The following is a 20,723-nucleotide window of genomic DNA, read 5'->3' on the forward strand; positions in this document are numbered from 1 at the left end:
GCCTGAGCAGGTACCACCGGCTTCTAGTCACTTTACACTGTAACACTTTCTCCGTATGCCCAGGGGGGAGTATAGGACGAACTTCCTGAAGACCAGGGATGCATTTTACTGTTTCTTAAAATGTGGCAGAAGAATAGCATCTTTAGGATGGATGATGATTGGGTTTATCCAGGTAAACGCAGGCCTAACTGAAGAGTGTGTCAGGCTCCATGCCAATTAACCCATGCAGTTAATACACTATGCTTTTTTTTTTTTTTTTGTAATCTTGTTTAGAAATGTCAAATGAACACAAGAAAGACAGTCTGGTAACCAATAAACTTCTGAAAAACATCTTTTCTCCCACTGACTACTCATTTTCAACGGAATGTGGGCCAGCTGTCTGAGAAGTAAAACATGGGTCCATTTGAAATGACGCTGAGGCGTTAGGGGGTGGGTGTGTCTCTTCTCCATGCCTTCCCTGTGACCCCGGACTCTCCCTCCGTCCTCTCTGGGTGGGGAAGGCTCCCAAAATGGGGCTACTTCAGAAGGAAGGCAGTTCCATCTGCTGCGGACAGAGAAGGAATAGACCCTGAGGGAAGGAGGGCTCTAGCCCCAACTGGGAGTGGTGGGAAGCCAAGACTGGAGGGAATCAGGAAAGCAGACACTTTGGCAGCTGCGGACAAAAGCTGTGGGCAGTCATAGGCTCTGGGTCAGCCCCTGCCTCCCACACCCCTGAGCACTCTTAAAGGAGACACGGGCCTGCCACAGTTCAAGCAGACGTCTTCAGCAAGAAGGCTGGACCGCATGCCTGGAGGTCAGTGGTGCTGGGGTGGAGCCCCCTAGTGGCTGGCATGTGCCCGGTGGCTTGCAACACCTCACAGGAGTGAACTGCCTGGTGTAGACATCTGGGGTTCTCCCACTGGCGCCCACTGACCCTGTTGGTGATCTTGACCTGGAATTTCCTTTGCTGAGCACTCACCCTCCTCCGTAAGGTTTGGGTGAGATTAAATTCTACCCCCTATTTCCAAGGGTGCCCTGGTTAGGTTGAGCCCATTAGACTTTCACCCCCTGGTCACAGAAATTAGTTCAGAAATACATGTGACCTGATTCAAGCCTATGAGAGCCATGTCCCCCAGACAGTTGCTCCAACTCTTAGGAAAGATGTTCTCTCTTCTTTGAACCATGCAATGTAAAGAAGAGAGACTATCGGTACAACATAAATGACAGAGATTACCCAGAGCGCTGGGGACAGAGGAAGGAGGTCAGGATGGCTGCTGCATGAAAATGGAGGATGAAAATGAAAGAGACATTGAGAAAGGCAGAGGAAATCCAGGCCCATGGTGACATCATTTGAGCTGCTGGATCAAACCTCACCTAAAGTCCTCCTACTATTAGACTCTTCAGTTATATGGGCCAATACATTCCCTTTACATTGTTTACATCAGTTCGACTTGAGATTGCTGTTGCTTGCAACACGGATAATTCAAAATTGTGTACTGACCAATAAGGATTCTTATTTCACCAGGGGGCTGCAGTCAGGCAGAGCAAACGAGGAGCTGGCCCTTGCAGCATAGCCTATGCAGTGGTTTTAGCTGCAGTTGAGCTAGGGAGGAAGAAAAGCAGTCCCCAGTCCCACTCGACACTTTCACATGCAACAAGTACTATTGAGACTTGTGTGCAAATTGTCACTCAGGTCAGTGTTCTACCCTCTCCTCCGGTGCTCACGATGTCACATGAGATGCCCAGGGCCAAGGGCCATCATAGGAGGAGACCCAAGAACAGTCATCCCCTGGGATAAGGAGGTGGGTGAGGGGACATTCTAGAATAAGCAGGATGGCACCCAGGGCTGGTAGGAGAGCTGGAATGTGGACAGTGGGAATAGGAAAAGGCATTCTAAGCTGAGAGAATAGCAGAAGTCCAGACACGGGGCAGGAGTGTTCTGGTCCTAACCAGGAAATGGAGAGTGGACACGGGGAGCAGCCTGGGGTGAGCAGAGGAGAGAAGCCTGGTTGGGTTAACTGAAGGCTTTGAGCCGGGGTCTGACGACTCCAGGTTTTCTCAGCAGGCAGTGGGGAGTCTTCATGGGTGTAACCAGAAAGGTGCTTTTGGAGGGTAAATTGGGTGGCCACGTGTAGGCTGACGTGAAGACAGGGTGACCAGTTAGGGGACTGGTGATGAGAGCCTGAGGGCAATGGGAATAGAAAGGGGGAGGGTGACCGAGGAACGCTGGGAGACACAGCCAGCAGCAGCCTTGGTGACTGACTGGACCTGGAGTGAGGGGTCATCTCAAGCATCCAGAAGCCAGACAGTGGAGGAGGGACATGGCAGGGGCCATAGAACAGAGAGGAATTTCCTCTGAGATGCAAAGGAGCTGCTCATGCCCTAAGAGCACCAGGCCTCAATATTGCCCTCACTCCCAACCATAGCCAGGGGTTTAGGCATGCTTCACCTCTACCCAGCCCTCCGGGGCAGGCTGTGCACCTTCTCTTATCACAGGCCTTGGCCACAGGGTCCCCGAGAAGATGTCCTCTTGGAGTCTCCACAACTGGTCCAGGCTTAGCCCAACAGTTCTGTGAAACCACCATTCAGGACACACTTTCCCTCTGCCATTCAAGTCTGAGGGTACTCAGGGAGGAAGCACAGAGCCACCGGCTCCTTCTGCACCCTCTGCCTTGGTGTCCCATATATGGCCAGCCCTGTGGGTGCCTTGCCACAGGGCCTCATAGAGTTCACATGGTCTTACAGTAGACTGTCTTTCCACAGCCTTTGCAGCTCTGAGTTACCCCTTCCCAGGGGAAGCACCCTTCAGAAAATAGCCCCCAAGGTTTGAGGGAGTACCCTACCCTTCAGCCTCAGGTGAGGTGGGTGAGCATTTCTGTCAGGGCCCAGAAAGCCAGGCCTGGCTCAGCTCAGGGCCTGATGTTTTCTCTCTGTCTGTGGTGGTGCTCTCCGGATACGAATGAGAGGGCAGTGACCCAGAGTGCACCCCAACCCCTGAGCCATGGGTGCCCACAGAGGCCCCTTCAGGGGCTGAAGGGCAGTCCCAGGTTGGGAAGTGGGCCCAGAGTCTTCCAACCAGAGGCTTGGCCAGCCTGCCCTTAGGCTCATTTCACTCTGACTGCAGTGACCCCACAGGGCCCCCACTCTGGGGCTTCCGCAAGCCCACCTGAGACCATTCCATGGGCCTCTGTGTCCTGTTAGCCAGGACGCTGACCTGGGGACAAGGTGGGGGAATAATGAAGGGGATCCTCGAGCGATGGGTCTGGAGCATTCTTCAGCCACCCACTCCCAGTCTGCTCCACCCTGTGGCAGGTGGGAGGACAAGGCCGGCTGTGTGCTGGCTAAGGGGAGGGCCATGGCGTGGCCCCAGCTCTAGCCCGGCCTCTCCTGATGTCACCCTCCTCCCCACACTGGCCGTTTATCTACCCTCACCGTCTGTCCCGTGGACCTCCTCCAGGGTCCAGGCTAAGGTGAGCAGTTTCCTGTTTTCCTCCCCCTTGTCCTTCTTCAACCCAAGAAGCAGCAGCCAATCGCTGCCATCCAAGGGTCACCTCTAGCAGCAGGGGCTCTGAGAAGAACAATCTTGAAAGTAGGGTGGGGCAAGGAGGACCCTGGGACATTCAAGGGCAGGACACCAGCCAGAAGCACCAGAGCCTTACCTGCCTAGGCTCCAAGCCACAAGCACTCACCAAATGGGGGGACAGTCTGGCCAGGGGGTGGGGGGGTGTCTCCGTATGCTAGGCAGAGACACCACCTCCATCACAGAAACATCTCCAGGCTTAGGGAAATGGCCAGAGGCCCCAGGTCCTCAAAGACTGCAGCCTGATGGCTGGTCATCCTGTCCCCAGTAGCTCCTCGGGGCTATAGCGCCCTGCAGCAGGAGGCCACGCACAGCTGTCCCTGCCCAGGTCCCACCATGGACTCTGAGTACGAGATGGGCCACATCCGCAAGCTGCAGGCCCAGCACACACGGATGCAGGAGAAGACCTTCACCAACTGGATCAACAACATCTTCCAGCATGGCCGGGTGAGTGGGGCTGGGCGCCCCCACAGCTTGTCTCTGCCGTTGTCCCATTCTCCCAGCTCCCTAGCCAGTTGCCCCTGGGGTGGACTGAGCGTCTCTTGACTCCACAGCAAAGATGAGGCCAGAGCTCCCTGCTCCAAGGGAGCTCTCTCTGGGCTGTGCTTCCCAGATCCTGGGATGGAGCAGGCGGGTGAGGCTGGGCTGACCCTGCGCCTTCCCTCGCTCCCTTCCCAGGTGGGCATCAAGATCCAGAGCCTGTACACAGAGCTGGGTGATGGCACCCACCTGCTGCGGCTCCTGGAGCTCATCTCAGGGGAGGCCCTGCCACCCCCCAACCGGGGCCGCCTGCGTGTGCACTTCCTGGAGAACAACAGCCGAGCACTGGCCTTCCTCAGGGCCAAGGTAGGCACCCGGGCAAGGGCGTCCGGGCTGTGGGGCACAGCAGGTAGCTGGGACAGGCTGGACTGCTCCATCATCTCTGCTGGGCTGGGCCTCAGAGCCAAGCCGAGGGTTGGGGGCCTGAATAAAGGAAGGGCAGGTAGGATATGGAGGTACAGGAAGCCACGTCCCTGCTTACACAACATCCCTAACTTGGAGAGCCCCCAGCCAGCTGAACCATCATCCCTATTGGAACAGAAATAGGCTTTTGTCTGTGATAAGAGAGAAAGGCAGGATTTTAGAGCAGAAAGAACCTTAGTGTTCTCTTAACCTTCTCATTTCCTAAATGTGAAGACAGAGACCCAGAATTGTTTGCCGGGCAAGAGCCATGGTCAAGCGACCAGCAGAGCCCCCTGTGGGGCTGTGGGAGGCTGACTGCTGGCAGGGGGCAAAAGGAGGAACCCTGACGCTGGGCTGGGCAGTGGGCGGAGCCACAGCCACCTGAAAGAAAGCCACAGGGATAGTTACTAAAAGGAGGCAGGGGCTCAAGTGACACAGAGGGACCCTGTCTTGGTTTCCTAGCGCTGCTATAATAGAAATACCACAAGTGGGCAGCTTTAATGAGCAGATGTTTATTTTCTCACAGTTTAGGAGGCTAGAAGTCCAAATTGAGGGCACCAGCTCTAGGGGAAGGCTTCCTTTCTCTGTAGGCTCTGGGGGAAGGCCCTTGTGTCTTTTCAGTGCCTGTTCTTCAGTCCCTTGGTGATCTTCACATGATGTGGCATCTGGCTTGCTCCTGTGCCTAATAGGTTCCGTTTATATCTCAAAAGTGACTGGGTTAAAACACCTCCTGTACGTATAACGAACTCAACATAAAGAAAATTTGGATTACATCCACAGGTTGTAATGTCGTTATGTGCCCTCAAGTTGATTCCTACTCATAGAGACCCTATAGCACAAAGTAAAACTGTCCCATAAGGTTTCCAAGGCTATAATCTTTATGGGAGCAGATCACCAGGTCTTTTCTCCTGCAGAGCCACTGGTGGGTTTGAACCACTGACCTTTCGGTTAACAGCCAAGCACTTAACCATTGTGCCACCAGAGCTCCTAGCCACAGGTATAAGCGTTAGGATTTATGACACATATTTTGGAGGAACACAATTCAATCCATAACAGATCCTCATGACTGTGAGGGGACTGTGTTAGGGGGCCACGCAGGGGTCGTTTATATTGAGAACCAGGAATAGGGAGGACCGATCCCCCTAAAGCGGAGATTACGTGGACCCCCTGGGAGGCAGGGGTGCTGGAGGGAAGCCAGGGAGGTAAGAAACCACAGTAGAGGGAAGGCGAGTGACTGTGGTCCCAGAGAAAGCTGCCAGCCACAGGACACCAGGCCCTATCTGGTCACTGGGACAATGCCCCATGAGCCGGCCATCTTCCCTCGGGAACTTAGGGAGAGTGGTGAGCCCACGGCCCTTGTCAGAGGCTTTGCAGCTGTCCTGGAGCTTTGACAGGCAGCACCTCACATTGACATACAGCCCTGTGAAAGTGACATGTTGTCTTCACTATACACAAGGCTGCTGTGTTCAAGAAAGGCCAAGGGAGTTGCCCCCAAACACACTGTTCATAAGTAGGGCACACCATGCCAGTCTCTGGGGAGTACAATAAGCAAAGTCCAGACTCTGACCCCAAGAAGCCGGCAGTCTCAGAGGGGACGGTTTAACTGAACCCAGATCAGTGTGCTGGTAAGTGTTCAACAGCCAGCTCTGTGGAGGGCAATAGAAGCCCTGGCTTGTAGCCTTCCTAATTTCCACAGTGTTACTGTTCCCACCAGAAGCTCCTGGGTGGTATAAACGGTTAACACACTCGTCCAGTAGAGTCCACCCAGAGGCGCACCTGAGGAAAGACCTGGCAGTCTTCTAAAAAATCAGCCATCGAGTACCCTATAAGCGCAGTTCCGCTCTGACGCACGAGGGAGCCTCCTCTGCGGCGGCTGTTTTTTCACTGTTCCCACCATGGCTGATTTCAAGCTTTCGTGAGCTGGTGTGAGCCAGCTCCAACGCCCCACTGACCAGACACTCCAACTCCAGGCTGCGGTAAACACGGAAGGGATCGGGTGTGCCGCAGAGAAGAGGGAAGGGCACGGGGTGAAATCAGTTAGGGTCCAGTCAGGATGCAGCCAAGTGTACCCGAGGGGAATACCAGTGTCTTGGTCATCTAGTGCTGCCGTAGCAGACATACCACAAGCGGATGGCTTTAACACAGAGAAATTTACTTCCTCATAGTAAAGTAGGCTAAAAGTCCAAATCCAAGGCCTCAGCTCCAGGGGAAGGCTTTCTGTCTCTGTTGGCTCTGGAGGAAGGTCCTTGTCCTCAATCTTCCCATGGTCAAGGGGCTTCTCAGGCGCAGGGATCCTGGGTCCAAAGGTGCCCTCTGCTCCTGGTGCTGTTTTCTTGGTGGTATGAGGTTCCCAACTCTCTGCTTGCTTCTCTTCCCTTTTATCTCTTAAGATAAAAGGTGGTGCAGGCCACACCCCAGGGAAACTCCCTTTACCTTAGATCAGGGAGGTGACCTGAGTAAGGGTGGCTGCTGAAGCCAGCTGCCCTCCAGGTCTCACGGACAGTCTTTCCCGCTTCCTGTCTTCATTTAATAAATACCGATTGGTTACCCACTATGTGCCAAGCCCTCTACCGGAGAGCCTGGGAAACATCAGGGAACACACCCAAGGTTCCGGCCAGCTTGGGGCATACATCCTAGCAGGGCAGGCAGTTAATAAACAATAAATATGTGAACTATTATATGTATGTTAGAAAATGATTGGTGATGTGGGAAAAAATAACTGAGCAGGGAGAGGAGCTCAGGCATGTGTGTTTGGGTGGGAGGACTCATTCTCGGGTTTCCATTTAAATACGGCGGTCAGGGTGGAAGGCTTCTTTGAGAGAGCAGCATTTGAGTAAAGGCTTAAAGGAAGAGAAAGAGACAGTGTTTGGCTATCTGGGGGTGGGGGGGTGATATTTTAGCTGTCAGGAACAGCTAGTGCAAAGGCCCTGCGGCAGGACCGTGCTTAGAATCTCAAGGGACTAAAGAATGTCCTGGGCCAGGGGTGATGGGGGCTGGTGGCTTTGCAGGCCGTGAGGACTTTGGTGTTTATTTATTCTGTCTCCTTCTCCCCTTGGTTCCTTGCATCCTCCCTGTTCAGGTACAAGATCTAGGGCAGCAGGTTCTCAACTTTAGTGTGCGTGGGAATCACGGAGGTGTTTGCTAAAATACAGATTCCGGGCCCTGGCCCAAGACAGTCTGATTGGGTGGGGTTTGGGAATCTGAATTTCTAACAGACTCCCTCGGAGACGATGAAGAGGGCTGAAGTTCAGGTGTGAGTGTGGGGAGAGGGCTCAGATGCCTCCTCACTGCCTCTCATCTAGGCCACCCAACCACCCCCTGGACATCCCGACATGACCTGGGAGTTGGAAATGGACAGTTGTGTGTTTAGTTCACGCATTCATTGTCATGATCCTTATTTCCTCCCCACCCCACCCCAACACACCTCAGTTTACCTGTGGCTCACCCACAAGGAGTCCTCCAGCTCCAGCGGTCCAACCCAGTTCACCAACTTATGGCTGCACCTCGGACGGGCTTGGAGCCAAAGCCCCAGCCACCTAGAAAGCATTTGCTTGTCTGGCTTTGTCCCCCTGCCTGCATCTCCCTTGAGGTACTCCTGGCTGGGGCAGGATGGATTCCAGGACCCTCCATCTAGCAGCCAGTTGCTGGAGTCCTCTCTGGCACGTAGGCTCTGTGGCTGAGCCCAACCAACTGTGCCCACAGGTGCCAATACCCCTGATTGGGCCAGAGAACATTGTAGACGGAGACCGGACGCTCATCCTGGGACTCATCTGGGTCATCATTCTTCGTTTCCAGATTTCCCACATCTCCCTGGACAGGGTATGTCTTGGCCCCCAGCTCCTAGTGACCTGCCCCAGCCCCTCCCAGCCCCGGCCTCACTTCTGGCCCTGGGGACAGAGCAGTTCCGTCCAACTCCTATGCTCCCACAGCAGATCCTTGGCGCCCATAAAATCAGCATTCACTCTTCAACCACAGGTAAAGAATCCAGAGCGTCAGTGATATTGTCATTTGCTGAAGTGAGAGCTGGGATCATGAGTTTCAAGGCACTCACTACTGAAGGGCTGAGATGACTGGCCAGCACCCGCCTTTCGTTAGTAAGCAGGCACAGATTTCCCAATAAGCAAGGTACGCACAGAGTTACTTGTGCTTGCTTACTAAATCTGGAGTGTGCAATGTCACCTGGTTTTCACCACATCAAAGACGTGGTAAAACCCATGTGAAACTGCGCACTACAGATCAGTAAGTAAACACAATTAAGCCCGTGCATACCTTGCTTACAGGTTAATCCACCCCTGCCACCAAGTGAGAGGAAGAGTAGGAGTGAGGGAGGCGGTGGATCGAAGGAGGGTACCACTGAAGGAGGGAGGGGGCCAGAGCTGTTGTTCTACACTTGGCCTTGAAACCCTGCAACTTTCATTACACCAGAATGTGCTGGTGGGGGAAGTCAAATGTTGCAGAGGATTCCCCAGCCTTGAAGGTTTACAAAGTCCCCAGTATCCTTACAGTGCTTTCTTGTGTTCCCCCGTCTTCCTCCACTCTCTTTTTTCTCCCCACAATTGGATCAGAAAGGGATATAAACACAAAGTCCTTTTTATCGTCAATTTTCATAGTTTCACAGTTTCCAAACCACCGCTTAAAAATTGATTTCCAGTAGGTTAAGAACTCCAACCAGGAGAAATGACTCTACTGAAAAGAAGCCATAAATGTGGCTCAAAACAGGATGACCCTTGAAACTCAAGAAGTTACTGTGAGCCCCAGAGAGTAGGAGCCTTTTCCATCTGGGTCCCCAAAACTTAGCACACAGCAGGTGCTCAATAAATATCTGACGACTGAATGGATGGATGAATTTCTAGCTGGCCTGAGGCCCTTTCAGGAAGCTAAGCTCCCCAGGCCCCCAAACCAGTTTCAAGTGCCCCTTTCCCTTCAAAGCAACAAGTCATCACCATCCCCTGACCAGCCAGACCACTGTCCTTCCCGCTGGTTCCGCTTGTCTGCAGCCATCTCAGGCGTGACCCAGAGGTTCTCTGGATCAGGCTGACCCTGTACCCTCACAGGTTCATCCCCAGAGCACCTCCCCAGGTCACATCTGCCTGGGTGTGTGAACCGGTCTCCTGGCAGGCTCAGGCTTTCTACCACACCCCAGCCTTACCCAGGCCCAGCCCCTTGGGGTGTCTGGGTAGAGCCTGGCTCCAGGACCCTGAGGCCCCTCTCTGCCTCCCTGTGCTGGTGTCCACGCTCTGTCCCCCCAAGTCCCATGCCCGGGGAGGAGAGGGATGCAGCCTGCCCTGTGTGACATTTGGAGTTCAAAAACAGGAATTGGTTGATGGGGGAAGTGCTCAGAGAGCATCAGGAGAGGAGAAAGTGAGAGGAAGAGGGAGAGGAGAAGTGAGCAGTGGGGGCCCTGAGGGTGAGGGATCAAGGGAAGGAGGGTCCGGAAGGAGGGTACCCATGAAGGAGGGAGAGGGACTAGGATGGAAGGCAGGGCCAAGAAGTAGGAGAGGGAGAAAGGAGCAGAGAAAGAAGAGTCAAGTGGAAAGGAGAGGAGGTGAGGGAGGGCATGTGGAATCCCAGGGTGGCAGAAAAAGGGAAATTATCAAGAGAAACGCACACGAGGGTGGGGGAATGGAGCCCAGCCGCAGATGAGTCACTCCCAGCCCGGGGGCTCTCACGGACGTTCCTGGGTCTGGTCCAGCCCCTCCCCACTTGAGTGAGGAACCCTGGGCAGCGTCCTCATCTCTCCTCCTGAACCTCCTTTTGTCCTCTGTGGGATGTAAATAATAATGGTGCCAACTTCATAGGCTGCGAGGGGTTGAGAGCGAGGTGCGTGGGGCACAGGGCCTGGCTTACAGAAAGCCTGTGGTGAAGGTGAGCTGGTCTAGTGAAGCCCCACCTGATTTTGAGGCCCTAGTTAGGTAGTTTTTTTTTTTTTTTTTTAGTTAGGTAGTGTAGATGATGCCTGGTCCAAAAAGGGCTCAACAAACGGGGGCTTTCGTTTGCAGCTGTGACTGCGAAGCCAGCTGCTCTGAAGTGGTAGCTGTGAGCCACCCTGCTTCTTTGGAAGGACAATCTTTCTCTTACCCCCCAACCCTGCCCCACCATGGAGGAAATGGCAGAACCGGGTTTCTGAAGAGCAGGAAGTCAGCAGGTGCCTGCAGGGCGGAGAGACCCAGGCCTGCCTCTCCCCCAGCCGCAGGCTCTCCTGTCTCCCCACCCCTTTCCAGCATGGTGACCCCACTCCCCATCCTGCAGGAGGAGTTTGGGGCCAGCGCAGCCCTGCTGTCTGCCAAGGAAGCTCTGCTGATCTGGTGCCAGCGGAAGACAGCCAGCTACTGCAACGTGAGCATCACTGACTTCTCCTGCAGCTGGAGAGATGGGCTCGGCTTCAACGCCCTCATCCATGCCCACAGGTGTGTGTGTGTGTGAGCATGTACGTGCGTGTGTATGTGTGTATGTGTGTATGTGAGTGTGTGCACGTGTGTGTGCACGTGAGTGTGCATGTGTGTACGTGAGTGTATGTGTGTGCATGTGTGTGTGTGCATATGTGTGTATGTGTGCACGTGTGAGTGTATGTGTGCACGTGTGAGTGCGTGTGCACGTGTGTGTGCGCGTGTGTATGTGCGCATGTGTGTGTATGTGTGCGCTATGCAAGTGTGTGTGCGCACGTGTGTGAGTGTATGTGCACGTGTGTGAGTGTATGCGTGCATGTGTGTGAGTATATGTGTGCATGTGTGTGCGTGCATGTGTGTGTGTGTGCGTGAGTGTGCAAGTGTGTGTGCATGAGTGTATGCATGTGCATGTCTGTGTGCACGTGAGTGTATGCATGTGCATGTGTGTGTGCATGAGTGTGCATGTGTGCATGTGGGAGGAACCAGTGCCCTCCCAGCCCCGACCTGCCCTGAGACAGGCCTCAGCCTTCTTCCTGAAGTGCTCCACCTGAGCCAGCTGCTCCAGGGGTTGGGTCCCTTGGGGCCCTGTGTCCTCAACCTGCCTATTCTCCCATGTTCCCTCTGATGCTGAGGGCAGGTGAGGCCAGAGTGGAGCACTGGGGTAGACAGGGTTGGTATCTTAGTCCCTGGCCTCTGATTAGCCTCCCAAGGAAATGCCATGGAATTGGCCGGGTCTGCTTGACCCTGTCTTTCTCCACTCTGTGCCCTCAATTATATTCACAGCCCTCTCCCTGACAGATGATGCCCTGCTCTTTTGGAGCTTCTTCCCCAGCCCACAGGCTCTGGCCCCTAAGCCAAATTAACCCCCATCTCTCTCCAGCAAAACCCTATCCCTCCAGCCAGGTTTTCAGATAACTGTCAAGAGGAAGCCTGATAGACTGATTCACACTAAAGTGTGAATGACCAATAAGAGGGAGTCTGCAATACATTACTCCTGGTGTGGAACCCTTCCCTTTCCCTGCCCAGGCCAGACCTGATTGACTACAGCTCCCTGCTCCCGGAGCGCCCCCTGCACAACCTCCACCTGGCTTTCCACGTGGCCGAGCAGGAGCTGGGCATTGCCCGGCTGCTGGACCCCGAGGACGTGGCAGCTCTGCAGCCTGACGAGCGCTCCATCATGACCTACGTCTCCCTCTACTACCACCATTTCTCCCGCCTGCACCAGGGCCAGACTGTTCAGAGGAGGCTCGCTAAGGTTGGTGATCAAGGCAGGGCCGGCCCAGGGAGCCATGGCGGCGTTGCAGTGAGTGCGGGCGACACAGGTCTAGCTTTGCTGTGCTCCGTTTGTAAAGGGGAGATGATAATGCCCGGATAATAGAAGGCTATTGCGAGCGTTCAGGAGTCCCTGGGTGGGGCAGTTAGGCTCTCAGCTGCTAACCAAAAGCCTGGCAGCGTAAGTCCACCAGAGGTGCCTCAGAAGAAAGGCCTGGCAATTTACTTCCAGAAAGTCAGCATTGAAAACCCTATGGAACACAGTTTTACTCTGACGCGCACGGGGTCACCATGAGTCAGAGTCAACTGGATGGCAACTGGTTTGGTTTATGGTATGTGTGAGTTTTCAAGGGACCATAAGTAAGGTGCTCAGCAGACAGCGAGCCCCCAGGGGAAGCCAGTGCCTCCTCCTGCCCCTCCCCCTGCGCTCTCAGGCTGTTAAACTCCCAATGGGATTACCGGCTATAGACGAGCTGGGGCTTAGATGGTCCACAAGGACAGGCATGGAGGAGGCTCCGCTGTGTCGGGGCGTGCTGAGTCCATGTTTTCGGAGGGCTTTCTCACTCTCTGGATGTGATGTCAGAGGCCTGGGAGGGCCATTCTCAGGGTTGGTGTCTCAGTTGGGGGCTGGGAGGTGATACAGGCCAAGGGCGCTGAGCTGCTTTAGTGGGGTAGGCCTTGGGGAAAGGGAAGGAAGGTCCAGCAAAAGAATAGCGCTCTGAAAGGCCTCCACACGGAAGGAAAGCCAAGTGGGGTAAAAGAAGTCAGAGGAAGGTAAGACGCAGCCTCTCCCCGCAAACATCTAGAGGCTCCCCCACATACTCCTGGGTGTAAGTGGGCAACACAGGCCAACCCACTTCTCTGGGGGCTGGAGGGTAGCCTCCCAATTTAGTGCATCCTCAGCTGTGGGAAGGAGCTACAGCCCATCTTGGGAACTCTGGCTGGCACTCAGCATCCAAAAAGGGCAGGGCCTTAGTCCCAAGGCCTGCCTGAGGTGCTGCTCTGACCCCATCCCACGCCCCGCCCCCCCAGATTCTGCTTCAGCTCCAGGAGACAGAGGAGCTGCAGACCCAGTATGAGCAGCTGGTGGCCGACCTGCTACGCTGGATTGCAGAGAAGCAGGTGCAGCTGGAGGCACGGGATTTCCCAGACTCACTGCCTGCCATGAGCCAGCTACTGGTGGCCTTTGCCTCCTTCCGCACCCAGGAAAAGCCACCACGGCTGCAGCAGCGAGGGGCCACAGAGGCCCTGCTCTTTCGGCTGCAGACAGCGCTCCGAGCCCAGAACCGAAGGCCCTTCCTGCCTTGTGAGGGCCTGGGCCCTGCAGCGCTGTCCCAGCGCTGGGCAGGGCTGGAGCGGGCAGAGGCTGCACGGAGCCAGGCCCTGCAGCAGCAACTACTGCAGCTGGAGCGGCTAGAAACCCTGGCCCGGCGCTTCCAGCGAAAGGTGGTCCTTCGGGAGAGCTTCCTGATGCACACGGAACACGGGCTGGACCAGGTGGGAGCCCTGCTGGCCAGCCCAGCCCTGGTGGAGGCAGCCACCCAGAGGCTGGGCATGCTGGAGGCTGGCCTCCTGCCCCAGGAAGGGCGCTTCCAGGCCCTAGCCGAGATTGCAGACATTCTCCGGCAGGAGAGGTACCATGGCTGGGCAGATGTGGCCCACAGGTAAGCCCTGGGCAGGTGAACTGTCCTCACAACACGCTGAGGTTTTCCCACCACAACCCCACCCTTTCACATGCCCACTCCTGGCCACAGAGGAAAGGGGTGATTTATGGGTTCAGAGCTCTCTTTAAAAAGACCTATCTCCCACAGAAGCCTGAAATCCCACCATCCATAAATCACCCCCTTTGATAAAGCATTGTCCTTTCCAGGAAGCCTCTTATTAATTCATTCAACAAGTATTTACTGAGTGTCTACTTTGTCCCAAAGGAGTCCTCGGATGGCAAAAACAGTTAAGCACTTGACTATTAACCAGAAGGATGGCAGTTCAAATTTATGCAGAAGTGCCTAAGAAAAAAGGTCCAGTGACCTACTTCTGAAAGATCACAGCCTGTTGAAAATTCTGTGGAATGCAGTTCTACTCTGCAACACATGGGGTCGCCATGAGTCAGAATTGGCTCTATGGCAACAAATTTGTTTTCTACTATGTCCCAAGTGCTGTTCTAGGTTCTGGAGATTTAGCAGCGAACAGGACAACCCAAAAGCCCTGCCCTTGTGGAGCTGACACATTACTAAGGAAAACAGGAAAATGAGAAAATATGTGAAATAGTGATTAAAAAAAAAAAAAAAAGTGAGACAGGGAAATGAGAGGTGTCAAGGTGGGAGGTTGGAGGGGATAAAACTTCAGAGCAGGTGGCCAGGTGAGTCTTTACTGGGAAGTTGACTTTTGAGCAAAGACCAGAACGAAGTTTGCGGGGCTGGCCATACAGACATGAGGGGAAGGACTATTGTAGGCAGAGGGAATGGCAAGTGCAGAGCCCAGAGACAGCGCACGCCTGGCACGTTGGGAAAACAGCATGGAGGCTGGAGGCAGTAAGGATGAGGTCGGGAGGTGCAGGGGTGGGAGCCAGAGATCATGCTGGGCCTTGCAGGGCAGTGAAGCTGGGTGTTACCCAGGGAAAGATGGGAAACCATCAGAGGGTCTGAGCAGAGGAGTGACAGGACCCCACTTTTAAAATGATTACTCTGGATGCTGTGTTGGGAGCTGACTGAAGGGCAAAGGCAGACTCGTAGACTAGTTACGAAACTATTGCAATAATCCAAGACAGAGATGACTTGGGTGGAAGCGCTGGAGGTGATGAGTGGTGGGATTCTGGATATATTTTGAAGGTAGTGCCAATAGGATTTTCAGACAGGTCAGATGTGGGGTGTGGAAAAGTGAGGAACTGAGGTTTTGGCTGGGGTGCCTGGAAGGATGGAGCTACCATCAGCTGTGATGGAGACTAGAAAGGAGGATAAGGAAGCCCTGAAGCAGTGAGCCTTCCAGGCCTTCTTTCTGGCTTCTTGGTCTGTGTCCAAAAACAGGACACACTACCCCAGCTGTCCCTCTACCAGGGTGCTCACGCCCACAGACCCTGCCCCCTCCACAGAGCTCAGCCTCCTCCACTGGCTGGAGACCCCAAGGTAGCTTCTCCGCCCCAGCCCCCTGGAGACCACTCTATTCTGACCTCCTCCAGACAGATGGAGATCACCCGACGTTGGGAGAGGCTCCTTCAGCATCTCCAAGGGCAGAGGAAGCAGATGGCAAGCAGCCAGGTGGTGCAGAGCCTGCTGCAGGAGGTGGAGGCGGTCTCCGACCAGCTCAAGGAGCTGCAGGTCGGCCCTGGACTAGCAGGCCCCTGGGGAATACAGCAGGGTGCGGGCCCTTCCCCAGCTCCCTGGGTCTGGAATGACCGCCCCTCTCTGGCCAGGTGCCAGCTGGCTCCGCGGCCTGTGGGCAGCAGCTGGCAGAAGTCGTAGAGCGGCTGCAGAGGCACGAGCTGTTGGAGGTCCAGGTCTCCGCCCACGGAACCCACGTCAGCCATCTTGCCCAGCAGACCAGCCAGCTGGACTCCTCTGCTGGCGACAGTGTGCAGGTGCTGCAGGCCAAAGCCCAGGGGCTGACCCAGCTCCACCAGGGCCTGGAGTCTCTAGTCAGGGCGCGGTAAGAGTCCCGATCCGGCTCCTCTGCTTTCTCCAGAACGTCTCTGTAACCCTAATCACCGCCTGCCCCAGGTTAAAATACTGCTCACTGGGCTACTTCCTCTACACTTAATGCCGCCCAGGGCCTCTGTCTCACCTCTTCGGTAGTCCAGAAAAAAACACCCTAAGAGGGCAGGCTGTCCCGTGGTGGGGAACGCCCTCCACTGACCCTCGGCGGCTCCCGGCCCCTCAGGCGCGCTCTGCTGGAGCAGGCCCTGCAGCGGGCAACGTTTCTGCACAGCTGTGAGGAGGAGGAAGCCTGGCTGAGGGAGTGCAGGCAGCTGGTGGAGACTGCGGCCCGGGGCGGGGATCTCAGCCAGCTCTCCACGGCCCTGCAGAAGCACAAGGTGCCCGCCCCCTCCGTCCCCGCCGGCCCCGCCGGCCCCCACCTCTGTGCCCGCCCCTCCTAGGACTCCTGCCCCCTCCCCTTTCTCTTCCCTTCATCTGGTGCCCTGCACTGCCCTCCCATAGGCCCTGGAAGCCCAGGTCCTCCGCCACCGGGACGTGTGCGCGGATCTCGTGCAGAGGGGGCGCGATCTCGGCCCCAGGGGACCTCTGACGCAGCCGGATCCCCGGGCGCGGGCCGAGGCCGTGCAAGGCGCGTGGCAGCTGCTCCGGACCCGGGTGGCGGGGCTGGGCGCGCGGCTTCAGGCAGCCCTACTCGTCCAGCAGGTACCGCGGTGGCAGGACCAGTGGGGCTCTTGGGGCCGGTGCTTCTAGCCCCGCATCCCCACCTCGGCACGTCCCTCCATCCCGCAGTACTTCGCGGACGCTGCGGAGGCGGCCTCGTGGCTGCGCGAGCGGCGGTCGCTGCTGGACAGCACATCCTGTGGGCAGGACCAGGTGGGCGCCGAGGCCCTGATGCTGCGCCACCTGCGGCTGGAGCGCGCGGTACGGGCTTTCGGGGCCGAGCTGCAGCGGCTGGACCAACAAGCGCGGGCGGCCGCTGCCCGGGCGTCGCTCACGGTGCGGGCAGGGAGCGGGCATAGGGCGGGCGGGCAGGGACCGGGACCATCTCCCATGCTCTGTCTGTTGCCGCTGGGCCTCACAGAGGGTGAAAATGGGACAGTCCCCTGCCTTACCTGGGCTTGGGGGTGCCCCCCATCAGCACCGTCTTGCCTGCTGCCCCAGCCCAGGGTTAACAGGAGTCCTGTCTTCCCAAGCATATTGGGGTCATCACAAGGGCAGGCAGGTTGGCGGCTCCCTTTGCCCAGTGGTTTCCAAGCATTAAGAGGTTCCTCCAGGAATGCCCCCTTTGCTTTCATGACTAAAGCATCCTTAAGCCTGTTTCCACTCGGACATTCTGAAATGTTTGGCTCTTCATCCTGACTTGGCTCTTGTGGGTTTTGGAGGACCTAATCAATTTTTTTTTTAATCACTAACCCATGGTTGTTCCTGGGGGAGCCCTGGGTTTGATTCCTGGCCAGTGTGCCTCATGTAGCTCAAGTCAATAGGGCCCTTAGACCCTGGCCTCACATTTTTGCCTCCTCTTCCTCCAGCCCCAAGGGAGCTTCAGTCTGTGATCTGTTTGCCACACCAGCATGCTTCTTCCTGCCCAGCACCTCTTCTCCTTCTCTCTGCCCAGTGGTGTCCCATCCACGCACTGAGCTGCAGCTCAGGTCCTCTGTAACTCAGGAGGCACCTGGCAGAGGAGTCAGTTGCTGGCTAGAAAACAGGAGCCCTGGGTTCTGGTCCCAGCCTGCACTGACCTGTTCTTTGGCACCTCACATCCCCTTGAGGTCTGAAAGTTTCATAGTTTTAATTTAGCCTAGACTGATCTCTCCACTTTTTCCTTTGTATTTATTCCCTGGATGACATAATTAATGATTTTTTAAAATCTGATTCATAGTATGTTAGCAACTGTCTGCTCCAACACCCTCACTTTACAGATGAACTAACCAAGGCAAAAAAACCAAACCCGTTGCTGTCAACTTGATTCCAACTCATTGAACAAGGCTCAGGGAGGCCAAATTACTGCCCGAGGAGCTGCCATTATACCTGGTGGAGGTGCCTCCCACACCGGGCCCAAGGCTGTTCCTACCCTCCCCCCCATGTATCTGTGGTGTTTAACTCGGAGCACGGGTGTTAGTGACACGTTGTGCTTTTGTTATCAGACTGATACTGTCTTCCTGGTGTGTGCCCGGGCTCTGTTTCTCCAGCTTGAATTGTTTAAATGAATGAGAGACTACTCATCCTCCTTTTGGGTCCTCTATTGCTCAGCCGGTGCTGGATTGCTAGGGTGTTAGCCTGGCCCCTGGCACTTCCAGTCCCTTGCTTTGCCCAGCAATTCTGGGTAGGGGTGGAGAGGGGCCCTCTCTGCTGGGGGCGAGGAGTCATTTTGGCCACTGAGTGAAGACATCTCCACCGCCTCCACACAGGGGAAGTCCCCAGAAGGTTGGAGCAGGATTGATGGGGACAAGAGTGGGCGACCCCAGGGTGGGACCCAAATCTTGGCAGCACCAGGCAGCCAGCACCCATGGCCCCAGGTCCAGGCACACATCACCTACAAAGGTAAGAGAGCTGGGGTATCGCTCCTGAGAGAGCTCACACCCCCCCCCTTTCTATAAGGGGGACACTGTTGTCTCCAGGATGTCTCTGGTAACTTGTGAAGAACCCATGTTGGAGCCTCAACAGGGTGTCATGAGCGAGGGGTTTAGTCTGTGCTTATTCTGTGTGGCTCTCTAGGGCATCTGAGGACTAAGGGGAGGCCAATTGGGGCTCAGGAGGAGGAGGGGCTTGGAGCTACACAGGAGTGAGTTCCTGTCACCAGACAGCCACAGGAGGAGGTGGTTTCGCACCAGACATGGGGTAGCTGACGTGGTGGCATAGGCAGTCTTCTTCCAGCCCAGAATTTTCTGAGTCTTCCTTCTCCTGCTCCGTGCTTTACTTTGTTCCCTCTCCCTTTCCAATTTTTTTCCCTTGCCTTTTGCTTTTCTCCTCTGGAGAACCTGGGTGGTGCAAACGGTTAAGTGTTTGACTACTAGCTGAAAGGTTTGCAGTTCAAACCCAGCCAGAGGTGCCTTGGAAGACAGGCCTGGTACTCTGCTTTTGAAAGGTCTCCAGTCCTTAAAACCCCATGGAGCAGTTCTAGTCTGCACACGTGGGGTCACCATGAGTTGGAATTGAATCGACAGCAACTAACAACAACAATTTTCTTTTCTCCAGTCCCTTCAGCCCAAGTCCAGGCAGCCTGGGCAGAGGCTGCTGTCTGATACTTGCCTGGGGGCAGAGGTACAGAGTGAGGGAGGAAGGGAGGAGCCCAGCCTGGGCTTCCCTGTCCTCTGCCTGCCTCTTCTGATAATGCTGCTGCTTCTTGTCCTTGAAACCGTTCCTACTGCCCCAGACTGTCCTGGCCTTCTCCCCCAGAGCACCGCGCACATTTGCTTGTCTTTGGACAGTCCTGGGTCCTGTCCCAATTGCTCCGGGTCTGTGAGGAATCGTAAGCCCCTAGGTGGGAAGGCCCTGCCCTCGTCCTTCTCCTTTAGCCACCCCCCCACCCCAGGCTCCTGGCACAAGGCCAGGCCCAGGGAAGCAGTAAGCAGTAAATCATCTAGCCCTCTACTGAAGAGCTGTTGGGTGGAGAAGAGGGTGTAACCCGAGCAGCTCCCAGAGCCTGCGCTCCCACAGGGGCGCACTTCACCTGGCTCCCAGGAGAGGCGCTGGAGCCAGGACGCCAGAAGGGCCCTGACACCTGGGAGCTGAAGGACCAGGAGGTCTGCCAGGCCAAGGTGGCCCTCAGCTTTGGTGTGGAGCAGGAGCCCCAGGTATGACTGCAGGCCCCACCCTGCTATAGCTTCCTCTTCTTGGGCTGGTGGATACCCCCTCTGGACACACTGCCCTCTGTCTGCATAGGCAACATCTTCCCTGATCCCTCTGGGAGAAGGCCCAAGGAACCAGGGGGCCTGGAGCACATCTGACCCTGACTTTGACCCCAACACCATACTCCAGACACAGGACCGCCTGAGGCAGGACTATGAGGGCCTCCGGGCCCTGGCAGAGGTGACGCCCTGTCTTCAGGAAGTGTTCCTTGAGCACCTGCTCTGTGCTAGACCCTATGCCATGAGCGCCCCCAAGGAACTTACATCATGGTGGAGGGGCTGCCAGACAAGTCACTGGGCGGATGTGGGTGCGATGGGTCAGCCTGGGGGGGCCAGGGAAGGCATCGCTGAGGAAAGGATGTTTAAGCTGAGGCTTGAACAGCAAGAAGCAGAGGGCAGTAAGGCGAGGAGGAATAGGAGGAGGGAGTGGCCATGCAAAGGCAGGAAGGAGGTCCAGTGGGGGAACTGAAGGCCAGACTACCTGGAGCACAGTGGCCAGGGAGGCAGTGGCTAGAGAAGAAGCAGGGGGTTCACCAGGCAGAGCCAAGTCCCACAGGAGGTGTGGATTTTCCCCCAGAGCAGTGGCGGCACTGACAGGCTTTGAGCAGAGCAGGGTGGGGTGAGGGCAGCCTCTGTCTTTCACCACGACCCTGCATTCTTGCCAGCTCCCGCCCCCCTTGCCCCAGAAGGTCCTGACAGAGGGCACAGGGCTCCGTGGAGGGACAGGACCACCTATGGCCCTGGACCTGGGCTCTGCTGGTGGGGCGGGACCCCTCAACCTGCTCTGAGCACCCTGGGGGGGTGCTGGCCCTCACCCTGCCCCTGGTTTGCCACTTCTCAGCACCGCAGGGCCCAGCTGGAGGAGGCAGTGGCCTTGTTTGGCTTCTATAGCTCCTGTGAAGATCTCCTGTCCTGGCTGGAGGACCAGAGAGGGCTGTTCCGAACACTGAGGCCCCAGGCCAACAACTTGGTGGTAGCGCAGCTCAAATATGAGGTGCAGTTTCTTCAGAACCCCGGGGGAGTCTTGGACACTCGGCCCTGCTCCCCCTCCTGATTCCTGTCCCTC

At 56.0% G+C, this 20,723-nt stretch overlaps 1 protein-coding gene across 18 annotated transcripts in view; it reads left to right on the top strand.

The window, feature by feature from the left end:
- The first annotated feature begins 275 nt into the window (after positions 1-275).
- The window catches only part of SPTBN5 (spectrin beta, non-erythrocytic 5), a 64,345-nt gene continuing 43,897 nt past the window's right edge, over positions 276-20,723 (top strand). For 7 of the 18 annotated variants that reach the window (XM_064292118.1, XM_064292130.1, XM_064292131.1 and 4 more), the window contains exons 1-16: positions 278-793; positions 3,828-4,006; positions 4,238-4,405; positions 8,204-8,320; positions 10,751-10,908; positions 11,914-12,142; positions 13,192-13,823; positions 15,335-15,473; positions 15,569-15,801; positions 16,033-16,186; positions 16,311-16,511; positions 16,599-16,805; positions 18,218-18,350; positions 19,467-19,603; positions 19,692-19,838; positions 20,499-20,651. In XM_064292118.1, coding sequence (XP_064148188.1) covers positions 784-793; positions 3,828-4,006; positions 4,238-4,405; positions 8,204-8,320; positions 10,751-10,908; positions 11,914-12,142; positions 13,192-13,823; positions 15,335-15,473; positions 15,569-15,801; positions 16,033-16,186; positions 16,311-16,511; positions 16,599-16,805; positions 18,218-18,350; positions 19,467-19,603; positions 19,692-19,838; positions 20,499-20,651 — 2,997 coding nt within the window. In that variant the 5' untranslated portion in view covers positions 278-783. Of the gene's footprint in view, positions 794-3,827; positions 4,007-4,237; positions 4,406-8,203; positions 8,321-10,750; positions 10,909-11,913; positions 12,143-13,191; positions 13,824-15,334; positions 15,474-15,568; positions 15,802-16,032; positions 16,187-16,310; positions 16,512-16,598; positions 16,806-18,217; positions 18,351-19,466; positions 19,604-19,691; positions 19,839-20,498; positions 20,652-20,723 lie in introns of all 18 variants that reach the window. The other 11 variants (XR_010323108.1, XR_010323109.1, XM_064292127.1 and 8 more) reach the window with 6 other exon arrangements.

This window comes from Loxodonta africana, chromosome 10 (genome assembly GCF_030014295.1).
Source record: "Loxodonta africana isolate mLoxAfr1 chromosome 10, mLoxAfr1.hap2, whole genome shotgun sequence".
Classification (NCBI taxonomy): domain Eukaryota; kingdom Metazoa; phylum Chordata; class Mammalia; order Proboscidea; family Elephantidae; genus Loxodonta; species Loxodonta africana.